At 36.3% G+C, this 15,047-nt stretch overlaps 1 protein-coding gene across 1 annotated transcript; it reads right to left on the reverse strand.

The window, feature by feature from the left end:
• Positions 1-232: 232 nt before the first annotated feature.
• On the reverse strand, positions 233-12,448 carry josd1 (Josephin domain containing 1). The gene is made up of 5 exons (XM_028477186.1): positions 12,260-12,448; positions 8,990-9,780; positions 6,903-7,031; positions 3,150-3,344; positions 233-2,012 (listed from the first exon to the last, which is right to left on the reverse strand). The coding sequence occupies exons 2-5, from the start codon at positions 9,355-9,357 to the stop codon at positions 1,868-1,870; spliced, it is 837 nt and encodes a 278-aa protein (XP_028332987.1). The 5' UTR covers positions 9,358-9,780; positions 12,260-12,448; the 3' UTR covers positions 233-1,867.
• Between the last annotated feature and the right edge of the window lie 2,599 nt (positions 12,449-15,047).

The following is a 15,047-nucleotide window of genomic DNA, read 5'->3' on the forward strand; positions in this document are numbered from 1 at the left end:
AACCATCATTTATTTATTCTTTAATTTGTTTACAGCGTTCTTCAGAAATGCATAAACTTATTAACAAAACCATGTGTTTCATGGTAATTAAATCTGAAATTATTTAGTGCTTTAAGTCAGGTGTATTTCAACGTGATCAACAGGTTTTTTTCTTTTTTTTTTTTTAGTAACTATAGAATTATTGCATTTAGAATAGAATAAAAATAAATAAAAGTCACACCAACAATATACATAAGGTCCCATAATAAGCATTTTATTTCTATGCAAAAAAAAAATAAAAAATAAAAATAGCGACAATCTGAATTGCTTAAGTGTTAATGATGTGTGGATTGTCATGGCGTAAAAGCAAAAGTGTGACATTTCCCATGATGCAACCTTCACATTTCCAACAAATAATCCACGAGGTTTCCACTCAGGCTTCATGGGCTATAATTAGAGAAAATGAAATTAAAACAGCACTAAAATGATAATTGTTGAACTCTTCCTTGGAAGTTAAGTAAATTAAAAAAAAAAAAAAAAAAAAAACATATATTGGCATATTTATTTAAGAAAGGCATTAAAGGGAGAAAATCCAGTTGAATTTTGAGCTCTTGCTTTTCAGATTTAGGTCCTTCTTTCCTCATTAGGTCACAGGTCGACTTTTAGATCGACCTTTAGGAAATAAGAATTTATGGTTGTCATATTTCTTCATGGTTATGGATGTACAGCGTTCAATTTCACACGTACAAACATCTTAGGTCGATTCAGGGTCGAACACACAACTGCAATAAACACAATTTTGAACAACCACAAATGAGTGTTTTTAACACAATGTACATTACATAATATGATACTGCCGAAGAAAAGTGCAAGTTTATCCATTTTTGTGTTTGGTCCAGCAAACTGAAGAACATTTGGGTCCAGCATCACATTTAACCATGTAATAATCAGATTATCTTTGTATAGTTTTTTTTTGTTAACCTCTAAATTATTTGGCACGGACTTCAGTATGTGAATTCTCTCTGCCAGTTTGATGAAGATGATGGTGTGACCATCTTTGAAAGCTCCACAATGACCACTAATGACAGGTTTCAGCATACGCTAGTACTTTTACTCAAATATCCATCTATCTGACCTTCCAGTACACCATGGATATGTTTCCAATTCATCAGAGAGAATATTTGAAAGCTTCTCTTTACTTATATGTGTGGTACAAAATATATATATACAGTATATACGTTCTTTCTCTTCTTTATAACCATGGCAAAGTGATTGATTCGAAAGAAAAACAACAGAACGAGTGAGAATACTAATGCAAACATCCAGCAGAGGGAGTGTTTGTCCCGGGCGTTGCATTGCTTTGTTGCCGTAGAAAAGTGTGGAGTCAGCAGAGGCTCTGCAATCGCCTCTGAAATGTTTAACCTGTGAAAGAGAATTTGGCAAATGTGACAAACCGCTGGCGTTCGCCTGTGACGTGGAAAAACTTTGGTGAAAAAGACGGACGGAGACGCGACAAAGTGGTGAGTGAAACATGAAGGACCATCACAGTGCGAGGCAGGCACATCAACGTCACTTTCAACACTTTGGAGAACGAAAGAAAAGAATCAAGTAAGAGATTAGTATCAGTTTCTATCGGTTAGGAAAAGAACACAGGTGTAGCTCCAAATAAATTCGATTGTGATTCTTTGATGCTTTTTCTTTTTTTGTAAAATATTCAAATATCGTCTCCATCATCACTTTTTTTTTTTTTTTTTTTTGCAATTGTCCAGCAATGGCCGTGTAAACAAAACCCAAGAAAGAAGATTAAAAAAAAAAAAAAAACATGACAAAGTGTGCGTCAGGTCCGATTGGCTGTGTTCAAAGCTATTTCCACTTCCTGCTCTGTGCTTTAATTGGCCCGTCCAGCTTGGTCAGAGAACTGATTGGCTACTTTACCCTCATCAGACCGCCATGTTTGGTGTGCTTCCACTTCTTCGGACACGACTAACAGGAGTTCACAGTTCTTCCCTCGCAGCTGCTGACGGAGAAACTTCCTGGATTTGAGGAGAAAAGATAAGAAATGATGTCCATGGTTATTACCGCCGTCAAGGAGGTTATGGTTCTACCGGCGTCCAGTTATGAGTCTGTGAACACGCTAACTCAAACACTAAAGGATAGATTTTGATGATTTTTTTGGGAAATATCTGAAATGGGATGAGGAACAAGTGATTTAGGACGACTATGGCGTGGTGGAGTGTTTTCTAGTTTATTCGTTTGTCTATAAGCAGAATTACGTCAAAAGTACTTTACAGATTCTGAATAAATTTTAACCAAAGATGAACCATACACCATGAAATATTGAAGGGGGATCTGGATCAATTCACTGATTCTGGATCAGTTTCTAAAATCGAAAAAATTCCTATTTTTCATCATTGAAGAAATTTCAAAACTTTAGTTCTCAGTTCATAATAAAACCTATTTTTGATCAAATATAGCTATAGTATTATAGTTATTATAGTAAGGCTACACAATTAATCCAATTTTAATCGTGATCATGATTTTGGCCTCAATGATTAAATGAACCTGATCGTCTGTGATTTTTACTTATAAAATGAACTCTGCTGCTAATCAAACCAGGCACTTTCTCAACCTTAGCAGTCAGCCAACCACCAGGGGGCGAACACAAGAAATCACAGTGAGAATGACATGAAAACACTTCTATGCATCTGTCTACGGGACAAAGCAATGAGCAACACTTTTTCTTTGACAATGTCTTTAAGAGAGAGTTTACAGTAGAGACCGAAACAAACTTTCGAGCGACATTTTTTTTTACCCTTTTTTCTTTCTTTTTGGAGTAAATGATTTGATTTATTGATTTATGAGGCCTAGACTAAGATTTTATTGAATAAAAACATTTATATGGGTAGCAGCTTTAAGAAACCTGTCAAAATATATTTAATTATACTTGATTTCTATGTTTACATTGAGGTCACACACTGTTGATATTACAGACCCAGGACACACGCATAGAAAGAGCTAACACTGTTTTTCATTGGTCTATTTACCATCTATTTATATTCGTATCATAGCATCAGGAATTCTTTCCCAACATTCTCACAAACAAAAACTCCCATCACAAGACATGAGTAATTAGTACAGCTAATAATCCTCATTGTCAAGGACGCACTCACCTGAGCTCATCCGGGTTGCCGATGGGTTGAGGACTGCGTAGCTTCGAGTCCAGGTTGTAGTAGACTCCGCCCACCTCTCTGACACCAATCCAGTGCTGGCGTTTGAGCGGCAGCCGGAGAGGACCCCAGCGCAGGTTGGACGGTACGTTGAGGATGAAACCTTCCACGTTAGAGAGCTCGATGCTGCCTACGTCCCTGCAGGAGGAAAGCCAGCGTGGTTTAGTGTTGTTGGATGTACGAGTTTAAACTTTGTTAATGTGCAGAGTAGGGCTGGACGATATGGACCAAAACTCATATCTTGATATTTTTTCTCAAAATGCCGACACATCAAGTCTGGGTTAAATTTGCTAATGAAAAATACCACAGACACATTTATTAACAAACAGCTGTACAATGAGACACTTTTAGATGTTTTTTTTTTTTCTCTAAGGGACAGCACGTGTGAGTGAGTTCTGTAGTGTGGCTTGTTTAGCGGAAGATCTGGGTTAGAACACACTCAGTAATCCATTTAAATAGTCAATTAAATAGCAGCGACTCCTTAAAATAAGTATTTTAATACAAAATAAGCTATAAAATATATATCTCAGAAATGTCAAAAAATGGTAAAGGACACTGTTTGACTGTAATCTATGAAAATATTAAATACTTGTATAATGAACTTTTACTTGTATGATAGAAACAAGTAAAAAAAAAAAAAAAAAAAAGAGACATATCTCAATATATTTTTCTAAATCGCCAAAATAAAAAACTTGATATATACTGCCCAGCCCTAGTGCAGAGAAATATCTTAAAATGTTGTTGGTAGACCAACATAAATAGATGTTATAATCCAAACTGTTTGTTTACTAATTAGAGAAACAGAAATCTATTTTTTTTCCCCACAAGTGTGACCTTTGACTTGTGCTGTCAACAAGTCTAATGATAAAAGAAGCTGAAAAGTTGATAAAACTGACGTCAACAACACACGGAGCTGCTGATGAGCCTAAGGCTTCACTGATGACGTGCTGATTGGGTTTAACAATCTAAAACTAGGGCTGGACAAATTCACTGTCCTTTAGTGAACTCAGTGAGATAAGACGAGTGAAAGAATCATTTCAGACTCACCTTGTCTAACCATCAAGTAGGGCTGGCCAAAAAATTTGATTTAATGAATCTGTAGATAAATTTTTTTTTTGCAATTTCGAGTTTTGTTTTCATTAAAAAACAAAGAATAAAAATCCACCACAGTTTTTTTGGACATTTTCGCGTTCCGTCCTTGTGGGTCACCGTAGCGCGATGTGATCCAGCCCCTCTTTGAGTAGCTTATATATGTGCTACAGGCATGTTAAATTTTTTTATTCGCACTATGCTGAGATGCTAAGGGAAGAGTTTATTATTTTTTTAAGTGTAATGTTATGAAATATGTAGTTATCTTTTTTCTTAATCAGAAATTTTAAGCTACTATGAAGTTGCTGTTGCACTTTTGCTTAAACCTGGGTTAAAGCTTGAAATAGCTGAATGACAGAGACTCATTTACTTTTTATTTTGGGATTGTTGTATGCATTTTAACTCTTGAGGACAATCACAACAATAAAGTTTCACTTTTGACAATATATCTGACGTCTGCAGTGCATTGAGGAAAAAAAAAAAAAAATCCAAAACCGAATCGAAATTCAAATTTTTCATTAAAAAAAACTGAGATTTTTTAAGGCAAAATCACCCAGCCCTGCCCTCAAGTTGGTTCAGGAAGTAACTGAGAGAAAAGTCAGAAAAATAAAAAAAAAATGCTGCTCCACAAGAAGCGAACACTAACCCAGTGGAGACAGGAAGGAGTTTTTCTCACAGCATAACTTGTTTATTGTTTTGGCTTTTCATCCACTCTGATTCAGAAGCATAGGAACCATATCATAGGAACCATGGAACTGTATTTTCCTCTCCATGCACGCACACACACGCACGCACGCACGCACGCAGTGGTTCCCATCCTATTTTGGATCGTGACCCCATTTTGATTCATTTGAGAATTTCTAGTGACCCTAAAGACATTTTTTTTTTCCAGAATTACTTCTTGATCATGTTTGTTATACTGTATGTGAGACACCTACTGTACACATTCTGACCAACTGCATTTCATTTAGTTAAAAAAGATTTAAACGCATAAAAACATACCATGTTAGTTACTAAATTACGTCTGTAATTTATTCTGTTATTCAAAGTGTCAAAATATCGTGTGGTGCAAATGTCTGGCCTTGAAAAAACTGAGTCTAAATCAATTCAAATGTATTGTATGTCTTATTTTATTATAGTCCTGTATAAGATTTCAAAGTATTTCTATTTTTATTTCCATCATAATATTAATGCAAACCTGACCCGATGATGCCTATTTTATGAAATATCATGCGGTAAAATCCTTATACGTCATTGATGAAACACAGAGTAGCCAGGATTAGTAACAAGTTGTGCCAGCTCAGATATCTATTAACAATTATTAATAACTAGATGTATATTTTACAAACTGAAAGTATAGAATACAGTTGTTTAAGATGGTGTGTAATCGTTTTAAAAATACTAAAATGTGTTTCTAATTATTTTTTTTCTCAATTACTAGACATTTCAGGCGACCCCATTTAAACTCCAGCCGACCACACATGGGGTCCCGACCCCAAGGTTGAAAAAAAAAAACTGCTTCAAGCTGTTAACCCGAGTTGGCAGATACACTAATAATTAGGGATGTAACGATTCATTCAACTCCCGATACGATTCGATTCACGATACTGAGTTCACGATACGATTCTCTCGCGATTTATTTTACAAAATGGGACTGTATATAAATGACTGAAAAATATTCCTTTATTTTTTTGGGGAAAATACTATACTATTTTTCATTGTCAAAAGAATCTCTTGATAAACTATTCAAAACAATGCAATTTAACTTAAACGAAATAAATAAAGGAATAATACAAATGAAGAAGAAGCTTATTATTTAAATTCTGGTTCTATAGTAAACAATACAAAACTGCATAATAGTTATTTTTCTTTTTAAAAGTGCAACTGAAAATGTATTTTGTGCCTTAACAATTGAACTAAAAAAAAAAACAAAAAAAAAAAAACAGTCATTTTACTGTATTTACATCAGATATTTGTTTGAACCAGCAGAGGGCGCTGGTAACCCAGTGGTCGGTTGGCATGCAGATATTTTGCAGTGAAGAAGAGATGCTATGCTAGCAGACAGAGCTAATAGAAAAACGTGACTTTTACAGATATTCACGTAATATTACAGATATTCTTTTGGTGCTAAAGGGGTAATGAATCATTTATGAATATGTTTAAGAGTAGAAGGCGGCCAGAAAGAAAGTATTAGCAGATTTCGCTCGCCGCCAACACTTCTGGGTAGCGCCCTCTGCTGGTTAAAAAAGTACTGCGATTCAATTTTCACAGCATCGATGTGAATCGTTATACCTATGAATCGATTTTTAACTGCCTTAAGATTAATCGTTACATCCCTACTAATAATTGTAAAAAGTAACACATTTTCTGTAAAATGGCCCAAAAAGTGATCAGAGGTTCTGATTCTAGAGTCTCACTGACTGATAATATTCCCAGTCTGTCACCAGTCTGTAGTGGTCAGTCCATCCACATCCTACTTCTAACTTTGAAGACATGCAGCAGCATATTTATTGGGGTCTCTCAGTGCAGACGCAGACATTTGCAACAGAAAACTGTTATTTTGGCACAAGACAACAAAAGGAGAGCTACGGCACTGGTTTCCAGTACCTTCGTTTATCCCACCACACGGCCTCGAACCCTCGCGTCTGCAGAGCAGCCATGATGACGTTCACGTCGTAATTCCCATTTCCCAGCATGCTCTTTTTGTGGGGCGTCACCATAGTGCTGGGAGAAAGCCTGCGGCAGAGTGATGGAAACAAAGTACTCACAACACTTATTGCATAAATAGCTCAGATCTGAATAACTGATCAAAAGCACCAAAAATAAACCGTACGCCAGGAGATCCCAACATTTTTTGGGTCGTGACCCCATTTTCATATCACAAAGTTTTGGGCTCAGAGACATTTTTTTCTTCTTCTAGAATTAGCTTTTGATCATGTTTGTTGTTGCCAGGATTAGTGACAATATGCACCAGCTCAGATATTTTTATACTGCATTTTATTTTACGAGGTTTATATTTGAGGAAGTGAAAGTATAGAATACTGTTGTTTAAGATTGTGTTTGGTGGGTGTTAAAACATTTTAAAATAAATGTTTAATCAGTATTTTTCTTGTTTTTTTTTATTAATTATAATCAATCACTAGACAATTCAGGCGACCCCACATGGGGTCACGACCCCAAGGTTGAAAAACTCACTGATTCTGGAACAGTTTGAAAAATAAAAAATAAATTTAAAAAAAATAAAAATCACATTTTGGATCATAACAGATCAATATTTATGAAATTTGACTGAGTTTTGTCTGGTTAGTTCCTCATTCACCCCTCAGAGTTTTATCCAAATGGGACCCAGACTGCATATTTCATTAGATTTTTACAAAAAAAAAAAAAAAATGAGGGTGAGCATAAATTTGGACCTACTGTATCATTAAAAATGACGATATAAATTTCTTCAAAGCCTTTAAAGTGTGAATGATCAGGATTACAGATTCTGAGAGGATATTTGGCGCTTGGTGGAGGTTTGTGCTCTTGGTAAACCATGGGATACCCCACATTAGGGTGCAAACAATCATCGCTCAATTTAAAACTTTCAAATAAAATGAAAAAAAAAAGTCATCTTTAAAAAAGATACCTCTATTTGTTTGAGATATACTAGTTGCGGATAGTACGAAAGTGGATTAGGGCTAATTATGATGGAGAAAATCATTTATGAAGTCGAACTGTCAAGATTAAAGTTGAAATTTTGAGAATAAAGTTGAGATTAAAGTTGAAAACATGAGATTAAAGTCAAAATTTGGAATATAAACTCAAAACACAATACAGAAGCTGACTAGGGCCAAGTATCCATATACAACAACAGTCTCGTATTCTGTTTGCATAGCTCTTTAATAGCCACCGACGGACTGAATGCTCCACCTCTTCCATAATTGACAGTTTTTTCCTTCTGAACAGATAAGTGTGATATGTTTTAATGTCGCTGCATTTTTCACTGTGTCATTTATGGTATATTTCCTGTAATTTGTATTCTTTTAGGGTGACAATTAAACATTCTGTCCAAGGACTACAGCTAAATAATCCAAAAAGTTTGTCACACCACAGAAACGTGTCATTGACCACTGAGCCAAATTTGAAAGATGGAAAAAAAAAAATCACCAAGTATATAAAATTAGGTCTCAAAATCATGTTAAAACAAGCACTTCTCTCTGCTCTGAAACGCTGGGGGCGTGTACTGTGTCTATGGGAGAGAGCAGTGTGAAAGCGGCTCCAGTGTCGATAGTGCTTCCAAAAGTGCTCGGATTGGGCCAAATGAGGTGTCAGCGAAATGGTCTCCTCCGCCAGAGTCCGAATATGTGCACCCCCCGGGGTGGAGTCAAAGCTGCACCCGCTCGAGGTGAAAAACAAAATTTCAGTGTATAAAAGTGTTCATTTCATGGAAAATATGGCACCAGCGGACGCAACTTAAACCTCGTCTTTTTCACTTTAATCTCAATATTATATTTCAACTTCATTCTTGACATTTTGACTTTATTCTTGATTTGCCCAAAACTATTTTCTCCATCAAAATTCGCCCTAATCCACTTCGGTAGGATAGAGATGTAAAGATGGTACAGTTGGGTTTTATTATCAGGGCCCTGTCTTATTTAGCTCCGCCCTGTCTTATTTCGCTCCACCCCTCTTAGTGTAAGCAGCGCTCTCACCTCTGATAGATCTCCTGCAGCGTGTCCCGGCTGAAGGCCGTCCCATCCTGGAAGACGTTGTTGAGCGCGTGCAGGGCACACAGTTCCCTCCTCTGCTTCTCGTGATAAATGGCCGGGGGTGTCAGAGAGGGTTGGGGTGGGGCTGGGGGGGCGACGGAGGAAGAAGACGATGACAGATCCTGCTGCTGAGCGTCTCTGAGAGGATCCCGGCTCCGCCTCCTCTCCTCGCCTCCCGACACCACCTCTCCTCCTCCGCCTCCCCCCGCTCCCGCTTTCTGCTTGCTGACCTTCCAGGGCATGCAGCCCAGCTCCTGCAGGCCACGCCCCTTGCCCTTCCACTCGCCGGCTGGATACTGTGTGCTTCCCATCCCTCCTCCTCCACCTCCTGGTCCACCACAACCTCCACAATTACTACATGGGCATCATGACAACCATTGCCATGGCAACCTCTCAGCCGCTTGGAGGAGAGGAGCTTTTATGTGTGTGCGTGGCTGGTCTAGAGGGAAGGTAGAGTCTGAGAGGTAAACAAAACCTGTAGCTGCTCCACAGGACAACCTGCTCTGTGTGATGAAGGCTCACTGAGATGGAAATATAAAGACGAACAATGTGACTCCAAATATATCAGATCCCTGGTCCAACGAAAGGCTGCAGCGCTGACCACTATCAAGCAGCCATTACTCTCTGCGCGACTCCACTTCCTTCATCCTCAACGGTTCCTTCCATCTGCACTGCATGTCTCTCCATCATCACCGTCACTTCCACTCAGCTGGGACGCCTCAACACTGAAAGGACTGAGATGGAGAACTGGAGATGAACGTTTCTTAAGAACTTTTAAAGGGATCCTCCACTGTTTTTATAAATGTGGCCTAAAACCTTTAAAATGTCCTTATTAGAAGCTCTACGCATAGCAAAACACATTATTTTGCACCATATTTGTTTCATTAACTTTTAAAACTGGGACTATTTTACCTTGTGCGCCGCCATGTTGAAATTACTTCACTGATGATGTAAATCATCCCTTTTAGTCCATTGAGTTCTATAGCAGTGAAGCATTCAGGATCATTTAGCAGCTTTTTCTGTCAAAGTGACAACTTGTGCTGCTTTGGGTTGCTCTAACCATCAGTAAAAGTTAAAAACAGTCAATGTAAACCTCTTTTGTTTACCCAAATTTGATAAACAAAATCTGCGACCTGAAAAAAATCTGTGACCACAGGGGGCGACAGCTCCAACTCTGCTGTTTCGTAGACAGCATGAAGAAGAGAAGAAGAGCATAAAATGCAGACATAAACCATTAAACCATACCTTCAACCATTTCTGACCAGAACACTGGTTCTTTGCAGCAGACAGAATCTACTTGGGTCAGCATTAATGAGCAGCAATGGATCCTGGTTGCCTGTATTTACATGCACGGAGCTCTTTTTCTCATCTTCATGGTGTCTAAAAAACAGTTTTGTTTAGCAAATTTCAGTAAACAAAAGAGGTTTACATCGACTTTTTTTTTTAACTTTTACTGATTTTTAGAGCAACCCAAAGCAACAAAAATTGTCATTTTGACTGAAAAAGCTGCTAAATCATCCTGAATGTTTCACTGCTAAAGAAGTCAATGAACTAAAAGGGGCAATTTACATCATCAATGATGTCATTTCAACATGGCGGCGCACAGGGTAAAGTAGTCCCAGTTTTAAAAGTTAATAAAACGAATATGGTGCAAAATAATACGTTTTGTTTGGCATAGATCTTCTAATAAAGGACATTTTAAAGGTTTTAGGCCACATTTGTAAAAACAGTGGAGGATCCCTATAAGGAACCACATGTTCACACATAACTAGAGGTGTCCTAATTACAGGTGTCCTAATCCAATAATGATATTTGTCCAATATCACCCAAAAAACGAATATCGGATTTTATCAGACTGCATCTAAAATCTGTGATATAAGCGCTCCGATAAGTTTGTTGTTTTTGTCCCCGCCCTCAGTTGTTCTAGCATTCCACACTACAAAATAAGTAATTAAAGTATGTATGATTTGTGCTGAAAACGTATCGGATCGGTATCGGCCAATATGCAAGGTTGCATTATTGGTATCGTATCGGAAGTGAGAAAGTTGTATCGGGACATCCCTAGTCCTAATCCAATTTATATATATATATATATATATATATATATATATATATATATATATATATAAACACTTTATTGCATTAATTAACAGACAAAATGTCATTTTCACAGACAACTGTCATCAAAAGTACAGTGCAATTAAAAAAAATAAATAAAACAGTTTAATTTGGAGCAAAATAGCTACTTTAGAGGAGGAGGAACTGGCAGGAAGTGGTCGATTTAGGGGCTATTGCTGTAGGTTGCGTTCACTTCAACAGGGAATTTTGAGCGTTATACCATTACGAGTTTTTTAGGATACGGCTTTATGCTCAGAAAATTACGACTTTAATCTCATAGTGCTCAGATTTGTTTTTATTTGCAGTTGCTATCCGTACGGTTGCCGTATCAATATACCGACATTCTATCCGTACCCAGCGCCCCTATTTGGCCAGTTTAGGTCACGTGACTCAGACTAAACCTTACCCTAAACCTAAAAATTGTTGCGAATCCTAACCCTAAAACGCTACGTACTTGTACTTCGGTAACCATACCGATAGCACCGGGGGTTGTCCGTACGGAAATTATTTTAATTTTAATGTGGCCCTAATACGCCGTAGTACCCATGAACTGCTTTTATCAGAGATTTTAGATGCAAACACAAAGCCAACCTCACACTTACATTGATCATTAACGCATGCTTGCAGGATAAACATTGATTCCTTTAAAGTAATAACACATAGTGGGGGGGCCCTACTATGGAAACCAAACCCCAGTTTGAGAACCACTAGCTTGGATGCTCTGTTAGGTGTGTTTGCATTACAGGAGATTAGAAACAGTTGTGTCCATGAGGCTGTTATTCACATCCAGTCCAGTCCCAGTGAGCAGAGCCTCAAACTGGGAGGAAGGTAAACACACCAGTAGGAAGCGAGCTTTAGCATAACACACACACACACACACACACACACACACACACACACACACACACACACACACACACACACACACACACACACACACACACACACACACACACACACACACACACACACACACACACACACACACACACACACACACGTAATGAACACGTTGGTGACTGATAGACAGCAGCTGCCTGTTCAACACAGCGACGCACAGCCGTTTTCTTTCTAACTTCCTCCGCAGCTTCTTACCCGCTCGGTGCAGCTCGGTGGGGCCACAGCTGGATGACGGTAACCCGGGTTAGAGCCTCGCTAGGGCCGTCTGCTCCCTGTCCGCATACAGCCGCTACAGCTGCTCCTTTTGTCTCTGACACTTTTTCCTGTTGTGGATCTCTGGTCCGTCCGTGCAGACGCGGACATGCGCAGTAGCGTCAGGATCCATGTTGCGTCAATGAAGAGAGAAAAAAAAGCCCTTCGTCACGCGCACGCACGCACGCGCGTTCATACTCGCTTTCTCGCTCAAAAAATAAACCAAGGGGAAAAAATATATAAATAAAATACACATAGTATTTTAAAGTTGTTTCACATAATTAGAGATGTGACGATATAGCCTAGAAAGTTCACGATACGAGACGATATTTTTGGAAAGGGGAAAAGAACACACTCAAAAAAATGCAATTTGAAAAACAAGTTTTTATTAGATAAACTCTGGGCATACTTACATGTATGTTTACTCTTGGTATAACCTTTATTAATACTACTACTACTAATAATAATAATAATGATGATAAAATAAGTGTTTTTTTTTAATTCTTTTTAGTAAGTTTACTACTACTACTACTACTACTACAAAAACTACTACTGTACTACTAATAAAAATAAATAAAAGAATAATAATAATAATAATAATAATAATATAACCCCCAAAAATGTTTTGAAAAACAAGTTTTTGGTGGTAACTCGAGGTTTACTCTTGGTATAACCTTTATTAATACTACTACTACTACTAATAATAATAATAATAACAATAATAATAATAATGATAATGATAAAATAAGTATTTTTTAATTTTTTTTAATCTAAAGTCTAAAAAGTGACACACTGCAAATAGAACCCAAACCCAAGACTGCCAATTCATGCTAGTCTAACAACAAAGCGATGTCATCATGAAATTCTTGAAAAAAAAAAAAAAAAAAAAAATCTATGCATGAACTTTGCACAACAAACACTTTTTTTTTTTTTAGCACATCAAACTAGAACAGTCTACACAGCCCACATTTAAAATATGGACATGCATTTTCTGGCAACAACTAAGACCTTTGTACATTGAATAATATAAATTCAGCTTGAGACCAATTTTAAGATTTTTTTTCCCTTCTTTTTAGTCTAGTAAACTAAATATATCAGTTTACTAAATATGTGACGAAATAAGTAAAAAAAAAAAAAAACACTTTTAAATATAAAACACCTAGATGTTTCCTGAGTTATTTTATTTATTTATAGTATTATGTTGTTTTATATTATTAAAGCATGACTCTGTAACTTTTATAATATATTTTATAATATATTTCCATAGAGATAAAAAGGACTATTTCAACATGTTTTAGTGATTGTCTCCCCCCCTTTAACTAAATACACATGGAGTGCAGAGTTTATGTATTGATATTGATTTTCTCATACACCACCCTTTTATAGAGGGTTAGTTCAGATTTGTGTCAGTCTTTTGCATTTTTTTTTTTTTTTTGTCAATCCTATCATTGTTTTTGTCTCCATGCATTTGTTAGTCTTTGTTTACTGTAAAAGGACAAAATGTGTCTCTTGCAAAATACATGCATAGTAAAATTCCTGTTAAACAACTGACCAAATAGTTTTTAATTTTCTGATTAAATGTTGGCAGAAGTTTGGTATTTTCACACATCTGACAATTGAGGACTTCCTAATTTTTAATATCAACTTTTTAAAAAAAAATTTATTTTAGTTTTTAATCATTTCAAAATCAGTTCCAGAATCCAAATGATTAATTTTTGACTGGAGTTTATTTGTCTGTTAGCAGGATTACGTCAAAAGTACTGAACAGATTTTGACAAAATTCTAACCAAAGATAAACTTTTATGTAGGTAGATTTGTGTCTTTATTATTCAATCAGAAAAAGAAAAAAAATTTAAAGAAAAATGCAATTTTTTGGATCTTGAATATTTTTTTTTTTAAATTAAAGTGATTTATTATTATTTTTTAATTCAATAAAGACACAAATCTACCTCCATATACTTTACGCCGTGGAAGATCCCACTAAATTTTAGAGGGGTTCCCGATCAATGAACTGATTCAGGATCAGTTTAAATAACTGAAAAATCTCTATCTGTCATGATACAAAATTAAAAAAAAAAAATCATATCTTTGTTCCTAATTGACCAATCTTTATGGAATTTGACTCAGTAATGTTGAATTGGTTCCTTAATTTGGGAAAAAAAAAAATTAAAAAATCTAAATATCTAGCAAACAGCACATTTTGGTGCTTGGCGGAGGTTTGTGCTCTCCATAGTGAATGCAGACTATTAATGACCATTTACCAGCGTATGCATAATATAAGGTAGATGAACAGCACTGCTGATCCATCTTTCACTTCCTTGATTTCTCCTCAATAAATTCAAAACATGGTGGCACATGTAAAGTAGGGAAGGCTGATAATGGAGAGTATAATAACAAACATTATGACTTCAAGTCATACAAACACTAAATGTGTGTACATCTGAGCAATGGTTTATTATGCATTCATCTGACTAAGAAAGCCCAGAGATAAGTGTGTTAAACCAGGGTTTTTCAACCATGGTGCTGCAGGAAATGTTTCAATATATGTGATATGAATATAATAAAAAAAATATATAATATAAAAAATACATTATAAAAAAAAAAACAATATTTAACAGAATAAAGGTCAACTGTGGTTCTAATCATATTTTAAGTTTTGTTTTATATTTGTATTCAAGACACTTAGATATTGTTAATTATAATTTTTATTCGAAAAAATAAATATAATAAA

This window comes from Gouania willdenowi, chromosome 19, assembly GCF_900634775.1.
Source record: "Gouania willdenowi chromosome 19, fGouWil2.1, whole genome shotgun sequence".
Lineage (NCBI taxonomy): Eukaryota > Metazoa > Chordata > Actinopteri > Blenniiformes > Gobiesocidae > Gouania > Gouania willdenowi.

What these genes read in the sequence shown, in the direction of transcription:
- josd1 (XM_028477186.1), bottom strand. Translation starts at nt 9,357, where the DNA reads ATGGGAAGCACACAGTATCCAGCCGGCGAGTGGAAGGGCAAGGGGCGT. An exon ending in CTGCAGGAGATCTATCAGAG is followed by an intron (nt 7,032 to 8,989) that starts GTGAGAGCGCTG and finishes ACTCTGCCGCAG; the next exon opens with GCTTTCTCCCAGCACTATGG. An exon ending in GGCAACCCGGATGAGCTCAG is followed by an intron (nt 2,013 to 3,149) that starts GTGAGTGCGTCC and finishes CCTCAAATCCAG; the next exon opens with GAAGTTTCTCCGTCAGCAGC.